At 39.6% G+C, this 14,094-nt stretch overlaps 1 protein-coding gene across 1 annotated transcript in view; it reads left to right on the forward strand.

Moving 5' to 3' along the window:
• Nucleotides 1-1,641: 1,641 nt before the first annotated feature.
• The window catches only part of cables2b (Cdk5 and Abl enzyme substrate 2b), a 51,007-nt gene continuing 38,554 nt past the window's right edge, over nucleotides 1,642-14,094 (forward strand). Inside the window, exon 1 of the mRNA XM_011477655.4 lies at nucleotides 1,642-2,332. Within this exon, the coding sequence (XP_011475957.2) occupies nucleotides 1,731-2,332 (602 nt within the window). The 5' untranslated portion in view covers nucleotides 1,642-1,730. The remainder of the gene's footprint in view (nucleotides 2,333-14,094) is intronic.

A 14,094-nucleotide genomic window follows, 5' to 3' on the forward strand; every position in this document is an offset into this window, starting at 1 on the left:
TTGGGAGTTGGGTCATTTAGACCCACTAGACAGTGCTCTGAACCTTTTTTCTTCAATGATTTGTGATCTACACTGGTGTCCATGGATTACATGAAATCTTTCCACCTTTATCCACCTTTGTCATGGTAGGGAGAACACGTCAATGTAAGGGTGGGGTCATCTAAGATAGCACAAGTGTTAAAGGGCAGATATAACAATCAAAATGCAAGTCTAATAAATGTTGTCTTATCTGTAGATACATGGATTTGGAAATGATTTATTCCAAGCAATCAAAGCAAAAATAATACAAAAACGAGACAATCGAAATTTATTTCGACAGTATGCAAGGATATATCAAACATAGGATAATTTGATGTTGAGCAATGTTGTCCATATTGAAAATGATGGAAAAAAATACACAAAGGACAAAATAATAGCTGCTAAATCTTGTTTGTGTGAGCATAGCAGACACAGCATACAAATTCTATCCTCATCATCAGATTACGGCTCTGTAATCTCTGCAGTCATCTACATGGTTGTATTTACTAACACATTTTCATTTCTGTCATCTGACTGAGATGCCCACACACGGAAACGCACACACACACACGCACACACATGGAGCTCAATTCCCTCATCTGTCAATTCCTTTGCAGCCTGTCCTGCATTATTATGGAAACACTCGGCAATAATCCCAAATCTGTTTTTGTTTTTACCTCATCTCAGAATTGCATTTGCATTTTTTTTTAGTATAAAATGATGAGCTTGTTGTATTCAGGTGAAAAACTGAGATTGGATATTTTGCTAAAGTTAACCCTTCCAAAAAAACAGTAAAACTAAAGCTGAATTAACAATTAGATCATGTTATTAACTTGCATGAACAATTGTGCGTTCATAACTTTATGAATGATGGATGTGATCATTCCTTAATCATACCTACAAAAGAGAACATGTCCATCTTCACACAATACTTTTTTGGATTTTTGACCACCTCAAACAGTTACCACAGCGATTTCTTAATCTAAACTGCTCTAATGTTTACATTCAATCCAGCAGCTTCACTGGAGGTTCAGCTGTAGTTCATCTGATTTGGTGCAGATGTACAAGATCAAGAGGTACGAGCATGGTAACAAAGCCCGAGCTCGCAGGGATTACAGTGGGAACTGCTCTGTGGGTTATATTTAGCTATACTGTGGGGCTGATCTGTAAACTGGCCAGGTCCATTCAGGCAAGTGTTTGTGTCACTGCAGGGATCAGTGCAGAGAAAATCCATGATGGTTTCAAAGCAATGAGCCAATCAAAAAAGGAGCTGCAGTAGGAGCCCAATTAGAAAACAAAAGAATTTTATAACTACAGACATACATGTATATATATATATATATATATATATATATATATATATATATATATATATATATATATATATATATATATATATATAAATACTCGTTAAAATCATGCAGAATGGCTTAGGTTAAGGGAGTGGTTCCTAAAGTTATAAACGTTGTCAAAAACGTTTGAAAAAATCCACTGGAACCATCCCGATGCTGAACAGCAATAGGACTTACTCAGCCAAAACAATACAACACTGTTTACAACGTGACTGGAACGCCCTACGTCATTACGTATTCGCTGGTGGACCAATGAGAGCGCAGCGGGGCGTAGCGCGGTCTCTCGCCGGGTAAAAGGATTTGACAGATGCGAGTCTTGAAGCTGATTCCCCTCCTGACTTCCTCAGTGGGACCGACAGCATGGCGGCGGCTGCCTGCGGACAGCAGGGCGCTGCGATAACGGTCGCCGGCAGCAGCAAAAAGCAGCTAAATACCAAGGAATTCAACCGGAGAAACCGGGAGAACTCTCGTCGAAGACAAGCCGCTCTTTTGTTCCTCACCAACATCTCCCTAGACGGGCGACCGGTCCAGAGCAGCGCATCCGAGGACGGCGGCATTCTTCTCCACAAAGAGACGGACTTTGTGGGAACAAACGACGGCGCGGGGCTTGCAGCGGGCGACCTCTGCCCGGAGACCGGACACAACGGAAGCTACGGGACATTCCCCAGTTTGTCAGTGTCCGTCAGCTGCGGGGATGTCCCCCCTGGCCCGGCGTCGAGAGCGGGGCTCCCCGTACCGCCCATCCTCGTCCTTCCATCGGACGCGGGGTTCAACGATGCGGGGAGCGCCGACGTGTTCCTGGGCGGCCGCCGAGGCTCGTTCCCCTCTCCGGGCAACAGCAACCTGCTCTCACCGTCCCACTCCAACTCCAGCCTGCTGCCGTCCCCGCTGGGTCCGCGGAAGTCGTCCACGCTGCTGTCGGTTCAGAGCTGTAACTCCGTGTCTTCGGAGCCCAGACACAGGTAGGAGCAGCTCCTCCTCACGGGGAGGGCGACAGATGCAGGAGCCGGCGTCTCCTCAGGCTGGGAGTCTTTTCATAGGTACAGTTATATAAAACAAAAACAGGGTAGAACTAAACATTGGATCCAGTTTCCCACACAAGCTGACAGTTGAAGCAAATAAACAGCCTTCAAATAAACCAAACTTCAAGAATGTCAGTGACATATGGTTGTTTTAGACACGCTCCCCTTTGCAGTCAATAGATCTGATACATTCTAGTATTTTTTATTTTAGTATCAACTTATATTCACAATAACTGAAATTGTTTTTTTGTTTTTATCAGACCAAATGCTTATTATAAACATAAAAAACGTTTTATCTCTAAAGCACTAAAATAAAAAAATCATTTGTATCTACAAACTTACAGTCACAATTTTTAAAAAATAATATAACAACATATATTTATGAAAATAAAGAGAGACAAAAAGAAACCTCTCAACTATAAAATGTCAGAATAAAGTCCCACTCCGATCAGCTTTTAATTAATTGTAAAAACAGTCCTAATGGTCTTTTAAATATGATGGATCGTTTCTGCAGAGCTGAAGGATTGAACTAGAAGTTTTTCCTTTGAGTTGTGGGTGGGGCCATTGGCGTGGAGTAAGCGTGTGCCTAATTCCCATCATCCCTTTGTTCACACTCTCTCCTGCTGGCTTACAGCCCCCCACAACCCCAACTAACATTAGCAATGCAACAAAAATGCCAAGGTATACTGGAGTTATCCAGCCGTAGAATTTTGAGATACTAGCTCATAAATTGTGAGTACATACATTTAATCGTCTACAATTGGATTAATCAGAATGGAGCGGAGCAGGGAACTTGTGGCTTACCGTTGTAGATCTTTGTCACATCTACAAGCTATTTCCAACTGCATTTTTTCATCTGCTCCCGATTCACAACAATTTGAATTAAGAAATACTCAGAAATGTAAATTTAAGCTGAATTTCCTTTTATATATGCCCTCCATCAACAGAAAAAAAATCTTATTTTGAAGTTTTAGAGTAATTGACTTTATAAAAGAACTGGAGTTAGTGTAACTTCATCCATTGAAAGTGGCTTACTTCTGGCTCTAACCAAATTAACCCTTGTGCTATCTTAGATGACCCCACCCTTACATTGACGTGTTCTCCCTACCATGACAAAGGTGGATAAAGGTGGAGAGATTTCATGTAATCCATAGACACCAGTGAGGATCACAAATCATTGAAGAAAAAAGGTTCAGAGCACTGTCTAATGGGTCTAGATGACCCAACTCCAATTGGTAAAGTGCCTATGTCATAGTGCCTAGGATAGCACAAGGGTTACATCGATTCAATTGCCCTGTTTTTGCAATATGGATGCAGCCATGATGAAGCCAGACAATGTCAGTAAGTAGTGATTGGTCGGTCTGAGTCAACGTTTCTATAGCAGCCACTTGCACTAATCAGGATGGAGTTTGTTGGAAGTCCACACCCCTACCACATCTTGCTGGGGAGAATCTTTCAATCAAACGTATTGAACGTTAGATGTGGAAACACATACTTTTATTAAGGGATCTGATTGGCTGATAAAGATTGCAATAAAGAAAAAAAATATAGTATTATCAAGAGAATGTTAAAAAAAAAGGCAGCAGAGCAAGAACGGTTATTCTGACCAATAGAATGACTGAGTAATAGCTGTTTATTTCTCTACAGAAGTCTATGGGATTTTGGCTTCTTGGGGTCAGTGGGTACTTCCTGTTTGGAACGTGTTGGGGATGGGTTCATTAAGTCCATTTCTTGTATACAGTTAGTGTTTAGAGACATGATTAAATAGCTCATAAGTATATTTCAAACTTAAAGAAAGTTTTGTTCCATCTCAAGTTTGTGTTTAATCTTTTCCCCAACACTCGACTCATCCCTCATGAGATGTTCCTGATAACTTATTCTGTAATTCACTGAAGCCAGCTCAGAGTATAGAATAGTGTTATTAGGTTGAAGAGACTCCCTGCAAAGGTGCAAAACGGATGGTTTTAAAGCTTTTATCCATGGCTGTATTTTCCTCCTAATGAACAATGTTTTACCAAATCAGACACTTTTGATCTTTAGGTCATAACTTAGGGTTGTTCATTTACTTAACTGAGTCTGACAGCATTTAAAGTTTTATTTATTCAACACATGTCTTGCTTTTTTAAAACAAAGGTCGTTGTTGTTCTCTATGTTCAGGTTCTAAGTGTTGTAACGTCTGGCTGGACGTAATGAAAAGTCGTAGATGGCCGTTCCCAAATGTGAAGCCTTTAATGTAGCTTAATGTAGCTTAAATGGTTCTGTGCGCACACACACTCATGACACTCCTTTACATTCACTGGCTCCCCTGCCCCGCCCACACTCTTCTAATCACATTCATCTAACTGACTGGAATACCAACGTAGACACAGAACCCAACAGAATGACTTAACACTAACCGAGGATAGCAACACAGAACAGAATTACACTGCTTAACGTTGGTCGCTACACTGCTGCACCCTACAAAGCGCCTCATCCGGAGGTTTCACACATAAAGTCCCAAAGGTGGGAGGGAGGTTTGCTCAGTCTCTTGGGCCTCTGTGAAGCAATTACAGGTGGCGATGTCCGTTGAACTGAGACCACCTGCAGCTGTGGGGGAGGTGAAGGTGGGGAATTAGCAGGGTGATCATCGCCGGGATAAGGTTGGTGTCAGGTCCCTTGGGGGGAGTACATGCCTCCGCTGCCCTGGCCGAGCATCACTCCGGTAAGGGGCCAACCTTTCTCTGTACAGGGCCACATGCCTTCTTCCAGATGGGAGCTCAAACCTGTAGACCACGTCTCCCAGTTTTTCACCTCACAGGGCCCCAGCCAGTGACAGTCTAACTGGGGGCATCTGCGCTTTTTTCATTTCGGGCTATAAACCCACACGAGGTCTCCTGTTTTTAAGTCTTTTCCTTTGGCCTTCGGGTTGTAATTCCTCTTCTGCCAAAAGCCAGCTTTCTGTAGCTGATCATGGAGTTCTGCCCCAGCAGTCTCTCAGTGTCTGAGGGACTGCCAATGGCTTCACTCTTCTCCAGTGGCTCGCTCTTTCCAGGCCCATTCAAACACTCAGTCATTCAATCTTAGGGCATTTTCAAAAAGTCCTTTGGAGGCAGAAGAGCACCTTGCCACCTCCTCCCACTGCGGTTTTCGGCCGGCCTCCACCCACTGCAGCACTGGTTGCAGATAAACAATTGTGCTCTTGCATTGCTTTCCAGTCGGGGGGGTCAATGCCCTGTGCCAGTCTGCAAACTGGCTCGCCGCCTTCACAGGTGTAGCTCTGCTCCTCTCCGCTGACCTCGGCTTCTCGGGCCTCCCTCTTTTCACAATTCCAACAGCCGATGCAGCGTGCTGCAAACAAATTCTAGAGTTACTGTGAGCATTTGATAAAGTCTGACTGACGGACGGACTTATCTGACTCCTTTGTCTCGCTAAATGCGCCTTATGACATAAGTTTGAAAATATACCATTCATTGAGGGTGTGCCTGGTAATGCAGTGCGCAGTATAGTGGGGAAAATGCTGCGTTGGGTGACCAGAACTGTAGGATCTTTCAAAAGTTTAATTTTACACAGGAATTGCAGCATTCAATAAGAGTTTTATACTTGTTCATATTGATGGTTGAAGACAGAGTAAACTATAATCTTCAAGGCTTTAAATAGTCTTTTAGAGTAACAACAGTCAATGATAAATAAGAAGAAGGTAAAACATTTTAGTATTTTTCTACCAGAGAAGAACAAGTTTTTCACAACAAGCTATAAACACTAAACTGCTTTAGTCTTTGGGGGAGGTCTTTTAAGTGTTTGCAAAAGTGTGTAAAAGTGTTTTTTTTCTTTTATTGTCATGAACCCCGGCAGTACTTGTAAACTTGCTGAAAACCTGTTCTGAAACAGCCTTAAAGCATTTTGTGGTTGGTTTAGCGCACAGGAAACAAAACCAGTAGCAGTTAAAAACCACCAACAGACCCCAAGAAGCGAGGGCCATAAGGTATTTACCACTTTCACCAGAACTGAACGTACATACTCAACCAAAAAAGGGACAAACACAGAAATGTGTATGAGATCAAATGAAATCCTAATAAAGCCACTTAAAATGTGTACTTGTGAGTAAAAATGGCACATGTCCAAGCTTACTGTGCCTGCCTGTATGAGAGCTGGTGGATGGATGAGCTTCGTCATCTTGTTGGCCGAGTGTCAAACCCAGAGAATGTCAACTTGGCACTGATTAACACCCCTCAACATATTTACACCCAACTCAATGCTGGGAATTTAACTACAAATACATGCTGCAGCACCAGACTGTAGACATCAACCAGAGCTCCCATGTTTTGCAGAACTGTAACTGTCGTCCTTTAAAGCTCATCCTCTCTTTGCTTTGATTTCGGCAAAGGTTTTGTGTTTAGCTTGGTTCAAGATGTTCAAATGTCTGAAACTAGTCTTAGGAGAAAGATTGAACTTCTCCAGCTAACTGACATGTAAAAAGATGTTAGCAACAAGATTCATGAAGGAAAAAACTGACTTTCATTTGTAACTGTAAATGTATTCACAATTATAATTTGGTTATATTTAATAAGAAATCATAACTTTTTATTTTTACTGAAAAATATTTTTCTCTTTTTTTTAAATCATGAAGATATATTCTCATATAACAGGACGCAATGAAGAAATGTTTTAGACTTCCAGCTATGTGTTCAAACCTTACTGCTCTATGTTAGTTACTCTACAGGCGGGACAAAACCCACTAGTATTAAATCCACAAACACAAACATCTGTTGTCATTAGGGGTGTGACTTTGAATTATTTTAGGTTTTACTCATTGTCGGGATGTGGCAGCAGTGCAACACATAGTTGACTCTTTGGTGTCTTTGATCGAAGAATCTTCTTCTTCATCTTTGCCTCTCAGCTGCTCCCTTTAGGATCGTTACAGTGAATCATCGGCCTCAATCTACTCTAACCTTGTCCTCTGCATTCTCTCTCACACCAACCACCCCCATGCCGTCCTTCACTACATCCATGAACTTTTGTCTTCCTCTAGACTTCTTTCTTGGTAGCATTCTTCACCAACTTATTTACAGTTCCTAATCTTAAAAACCCTTTATCGGGCAAGTGACTGCTTTTGGTAATTTCCGCACATGTTAGTTATCACGTACATCCCCTGTCTCAGTGAGTTCAAGAATCATGTGATCTTTACCCAGCCAATCAGAAAAGATCATTTTACATTATAGGTTACTCAATTGTGCAACTTGACCAATCAGCAGAGAGCAGGGTCACATCAAATTTCCCTTTTTCTCCAAAGTCAGGAAAATTGGCTTTTGCAGCTCGGAAATTTTCAAAGGAATCGTCAAAACTAATTATGGTAAGTTGATGTAACTCATACATTTTATTGTTGAATAGTTGTGTTAAGTGTTGACATATAAGTTGTTTGCGGAGAATTTATTGAAATAAGTGAAAATACAGAATGAAAAATGCAGGCACCTTATTTGATCATACGCCCTTTTCACTAAAAACTAGATTTTACTTGGTATGTCTGTTTTTGGACATATGCCCTATGCATCTAACAAACCATATTAGTGCATTTTCTTTACAAATAAAGAAATACAACTTAGCATATTATGTTTAATGTTGCCAAATGTTTTTATATCACTATACAGTGATTCAGAGAGAATTTAAACACTGTTTTTAGTTTATGAATAGTGATAAAGAGTGGTTTTTGTCAGTTTCTGATGTTATGACAGTTGTTTTATTGCATGTGTTTAATTTTTAGCTTCCATCAATCTTTTATGGCAAGAGGAGGGAGACTGATGTTGTGCCAGTCCACCCTGACATTAGTGATGATGATGATGAGGATCAAGATGATGATGTGTCAGACCCTGACTTCGTCCCACCCACCCACAACCAGGACATTCCCAGACCCTCACACACAGTTGTGTGAGAGTCTATTCAACACTTTTGTTATCAGCACTTTTTGTTATTAGCACTTTTATGTTCTAAAAGTGATGTTCAAATGTTCAAATACATAATTTGTTTTTCTTATATTTATATATATATATGTATACTTATTGGAATTTTTTTCCCACTTAGAGGCAAATAACCAAATATGGTAACTTCATTGGCATTGATTTTCTACATGAAAATAAAAGAAATTGAAAAATGTATGTATGAGAGGATCGACTATTTAATTTTTTTGTGTGTTTTTTTAAATGTATCAGTATATTTCCTTGAAATTTTTGTCTTTGAAAATCATAGAGAGCGTTATTTGGTCATTGTTGTATTTCATAAATAATAATATTTATTTTTTATTTAGTTATTTTATTAAAAGGATCATGAATGAATGAAACTTTATTCATAGAGCACTGTACAACTCCTTGAAGGTACCAAAGGGCTTTACACTAAAAAATTGATCTAAAATGGGCACAAAAGTTTTAAACTAAAAACTCTAGAATATTCTGTTTTAGAATATAATTTTTAATCCAAATTTTTTCATCTACATTCCATGTTATATCATTCTCACTCCCAACATCTGCTCATGGTCCGGCCCTTCTATCGAATTTTAGAACCCAATGTGGCCCGCGAATTAAAATAATTGCCCACCCCTGCTTTAAACCCACCCAGTTGTTTTGTCATTTTTGTCACCGTCCTTTGTTTTAGTGCGGCGTCCAGGCTGGGAACCATTTTGTCACAACCAGAAAAAAAGCCTTAGAGCGTCAAAGGATGTATTCGCCCGCCCGTCTTATCCTTCTGAAAATGTTTGCATTCTTTGTTAAACAGTTCTTTTTTCATCTGTTTTGCCATATTTCGTTCATTCATCTTCTTCCGTTTTGTCACGGGGCTGCCGGAGCCTATCCCGGCTACTTGAGGGCGAAGGCAGGGGACATCCTGGACAAATCGCCAGTCTGTTGCAGGGTCACAAATCACACATCCGTCCACACTCACATTCACACCTAAGGACAATTTAGAGTGACCTGTGAAGCATGTTTTTGGATGGTGGGAAGAAGCCGGAGTCCCCGGAGAAAACATGCAAACGCCACACAGAAAGGTCCCCCATTGACGTTCTGTTTCAGCTGGGAACTTGAACCGGGGCCTTCTTGCTGTGAGGCATAAGTGCTAACCACTGCGCCACCGTGCAGCCTGCCATATCTTGTCTTCTATGAAATCGTCTTCTTCAGAATTGTGTAAAACTTTCCATAGTGGATTTCCTGTAAATACTTGCCATGGTAATGTTTAGCTTAACCTTCCACGTTAAATGTAAAAAAACATTTAATTGAATGTATTTATTCTTTTTTTTTATGATATTTTCATTTTGATTAACATTTTTGTTATCAGGATTATTCTTTCTATAAACATTCATCCATGCTGAAGCCTTGTGTGGAGGGCAGCTCTGCCTGGGTGATTCAGAAAGAAGCCAGTTTCCTCCTACATCATAAAACTTTGATCAGTCTCCAGCCGGCTGCTTAAAGTCTGAAGGTGCCCCCTCTGATTTAAGGTTAAAGGCCTGCTGTAGCTGCTGAATGCTTTAACCCTGAAGAGTCCACACAATAATCGTCCATTTTGTCTCTTTTTGAGTGTAGCTTCATATTTTTACCTACTTGCCTTGTTCAGTATCATTTTTTACAACATAACCTCACTTATGTGACTTCAACGATTTTTTTTAAATTTATTTTTTATTTTTATGTTACCATACAGTATTACCATGCTACCCTTTAAGCACACACACAAAAAAAAACAAGGCCCGATCAAAACAATTTTGTCTTTTATTGGACTTAAAATTACATAAATCTCTGAACATTTTTTTTATTTAAAATGAAAATGCCAAACATAATTTTGCACAAACTATATTTAAATTTTGTAAATAAATAGAGTTTAGTGTAACCTTTACATTAAAATGTGGCTAATGCCTCAAGCGTTTTTGCATTGCTGTTCCAAAAACAACTTTCAAAATGTGACAGAGGCATAAATCACTTATTGCTTTCCAGAAACATTTTTGTTCAGTTGAGCATGACTCACATCACAAACATGTTCAAATTATGGAAAACAACAAAGCTATACACAAGTTTCAACATAAAAATCCAGATTTTAATTTACAACGGTTTTCATTCTTAGTAGGATCCCCAACAAACGATTTCTGGTTTTCCAAAAAGTGTTTCCTACAGCACAGGCCTGACACTTCCTAGCTGTGTTCATCCTGAAAGTACTGTTTGCATCTTTGTCTGCCTATATCCCATTTCTTGTCGTTATCTGTGATAATGGCCACAGAAATGTGATCACCTCCTTCTCTGGAGAAGACCTGTCTTGTCCTCACCATAAAGCTAAGACACCGTTTCCACCACGAAGTCTTCGTGTGTCATGGCTGCCCCCGTTTGGCTCTGCTCATCTCACATCGTCTCACTGTTTTCCCCCAAACACACAAAAGGTCTATAATCTCTTATATACAGTGAAGCAAAGGAGTATTTGTCAGTATCAAATTCTGCAAATTCCTCCACTTAAAGATGAGTTTGGTCTTTAATGTTCATAGATACACTTAAACTGTTAGACAGAATGTAAAACAGAAGAAAATCACATTGTATGGTTTTAAAATGTGTATAATGGTATAGAAAATGTAGCTCCAACAAACAAGCTAGAATTCTGTCCTTCACAGACCTGCTACTTCTGCTTTATGAAGCTCTGCTTTATGTTTGTGTAAAGTTCTGCCAGCTGCACTATAACAGATCTGGCTTCATGCTTTATCAGCCTGCTGATCAAAAACACTTTCATATCTTCATTTTTTTTTTTTACCGTGGCCCAAAGTGAAAGCAGTCAACTTCTGATCAGAAAGTGTTAGGTTCAGTTCCCATGGAAATAGGTATTTTTAGGCAGGACCCTAAAGCCCACTTTGCTTGTGGTGGTCTGACCGGGACCTTGCATGTCAACTCTGCCTCCATCTGGGTGAATGAAACCTGTGGATGTAAAGGGCTTTTGGGGCTTACTGAAAGTAGAAAAGTTGTATATAGGAATAGCTACCAGTAGTTTTCCTTGTTGGTGTCTTACCAGTATTTTTCCTTGTTGGTGGGCTTTAGTGTCTTGCCTAAAAACACTTATATCAATGGGAACTGAACCTACAACTTTCTGATCAGAGGTTGACTACTTTAACATTGGGCCACCGTAAAACAAATGAAGATTTAAAAGAGGCTGCATGGCTTGCAAATTTTGTTGGGTGTGAAGTTCTGCAGCCGTTGATGCGTTTTTATTTTTTAGGCTGCCTTTTTAAAACTAAGATGGCATCTGAAGACCTCTTTTTTTTGTCAATTAATCCAAAACAAAGCTCTATTAGGTCCTATACGGTTGATATTAGGGCTGTGTTAAAAGAAAGTGAAAATATATTTTCTTAACTAAAGATATATTTTATTTTTTACAAAAAATAATATTTTAAGGAATTCAAAAAGTTTGTTTCAGTTAGCTTTTAATTTTATAATTTTTGTGTTTATTGTTAATACTTTTTAGGGTCACTTTGATTTTAGTTGACATCTTTACTTGTACAGTTTTTTCTAACAAAAAAAAATTATTTCCAGAATGGGAAATGAAAAACAAATGAATATTTATTGAAACTGTATTAAATTGCGGATCAAATTGAGGAGGAACGTTGTAAACAAACCAAAAAATATTTCATATTTTGGCATTGATATCCAGCTCTAAATTCATTGGGGAAGCAGTTTGTATTGTGAAATGTCAACACGCTTTCAGCTTGAGACTTTGGGGATTTCTTTCTCTTTTAAAGCATCTTTAAGCATTTCCTAATTGCATGTGGAAATGGTGTATCATGCCATGTGGTTTTTTTCTTTTTCCATTAAAGTTTTTTCTTATTAGCAGGGGAACAATGTTGTAACATGCTTCAGGTTACAGCGTTATGTAACAAACAGCGTCATGGTGTGGTAACCGAGTCTCTGTGTCTGTCTGATGCAAAACTGTGGCAACGTCAAAGTAAAGCACCAAAGTTAAAAGGTATCACCGAGGAGGTGATTGCCTTATTTAAGGGTCTTTTTCTATACAATGGTGTGGACATTGTGCAGTTGTTATCAATAATCAGACTTTAGATTTGACTGGGACAAGAGAAAATATGAACTCTGCAGATGTAGGACATTATTTTGTCAGTATAAGCAAATCCCCTTAGTGTTGTTGCTTTGATTTGATGTTTGTGTACAGAGCTGCATCTGAAAGAAACTTGTGAAGAAGGAGGAAGAGTGAAAGTGAAATACAGCAAAATGCTGTTTTCAACAACCTCTCTCAATGTCAAAAAACCGAGGAGCAAAGTAAATGGTCGCATGACGACATGTCTGACAGTCTTTGATGGGCCGAGGGCAGAGAGCCGAGTCTTCCCAACAATGACAGGAACTCTGACAAGTCTTGAAGATAAATGCAGATGTTTCTGGTGTGTGAAGATAAAACACATCTACAACAGCAGGGAGTCTAGTTAAAAACATTGACTGCATTTAACCAAAGAGGAATAAGTTAAAATCGAGATTGACGGATGAATGGAGAAAATGAATATGCCTTGGGAGGTGTGTAGGTATGAGCTGCATACGCTTTCTCCTCAGGAATGCTGTACTCAGGTTTCAAGTGACTCATTTAGGGAAACTCATGTGAGTTTGCCTTCTCCTTTTACTTTTTAAGTTTTAGTCATTATAAGTTTAGCTCAATCATATGGTATGAACTCATTCTCTGCAGAGTGTTGCAAAAGGTGTAGACACTACTGTATCTTCTTGATCTAATGTATAAAGAAAAGAAACTCTGTCAGTGCTCTGTTGTTGAGTTACTGTCTGTAGGTTTGGTCTGCTGAACTGAACATTCTCCTGGGTGGTTCAGGTCCTCCTTCAGGCTCCTCACAGAGTCACATGTTTTGTTTTGTTTGCTAGAAAATATCATCCAGTCTAAAGAATGGTTAAAAAGACAAGGGAACTTTGCTGATCACCATGACAGGTTCACACAGACACAGTTTCACTGCACATGATTTTCACCATGGAGCTGCATGGTGGTGTGGTGGTTAGCACTCTTGTCTCACAGCACCTTTCGGCTCTTTGTACGGCGAGAGCGCTAACCTCTTGAAATCTTGCCTGGGATTCCGGTTGTGGAGTTTGCTTGTTCTCCTCATGCATGCGTGGGTTTTTCCTCTGTAGCACTTCGGCTTCCTCAGTCCAATAACATGCTTCATAGGTTGATTGGTGATTCTTAGTTGTCCCTTAGGTGTAAATATTGGAGTGTGCGGTTATATATCTTTATATGGACCATGCATCAGACTGGCAAGAGGTCCATGGTGTACATCAACTTTGCCCAAGTGGGGCAGGGATGGAATCCAGTTTAGGGTTGTAATGATTAAATTACTTGATCAATTAATTGAGGACTTAGGATCTTTCCAGATCGATCTGTCTGAGCAAGTTGTGGACTTATGCCATTATACTGTAAAATCCTTTAAAAACAAAACAGATCAATTATATTGATATTGGAAAATACCATTTAGATTGAGGCACGGTAGGTTGTACCATCACAGCAGACAACACACATGTGATGTCAGCAAAAAATGAACAATCCATCATTCCAGTCTAATCTGTGGAAACACTTAGAATTTAGCAAAGACATGTGACCATCCAGTGTGATAGAATGTTCTGTTCATTCTTTTTTCCTTTTTTTTTAATGCATATTTAATTTACTGTTTATTATCTTGAAGAAACACAAGGAATCTGGAAAACTTTACCTGCACT

The sequence above is a fragment of the Oryzias latipes genome, chromosome 7 (genome assembly GCF_053564925.1).
Source record: "Oryzias latipes strain Hd-rR chromosome 7, Olatipes_Hd-rR_3.1".
In the NCBI taxonomy this organism is placed as follows: domain Eukaryota; kingdom Metazoa; phylum Chordata; class Actinopteri; order Beloniformes; family Adrianichthyidae; genus Oryzias; species Oryzias latipes.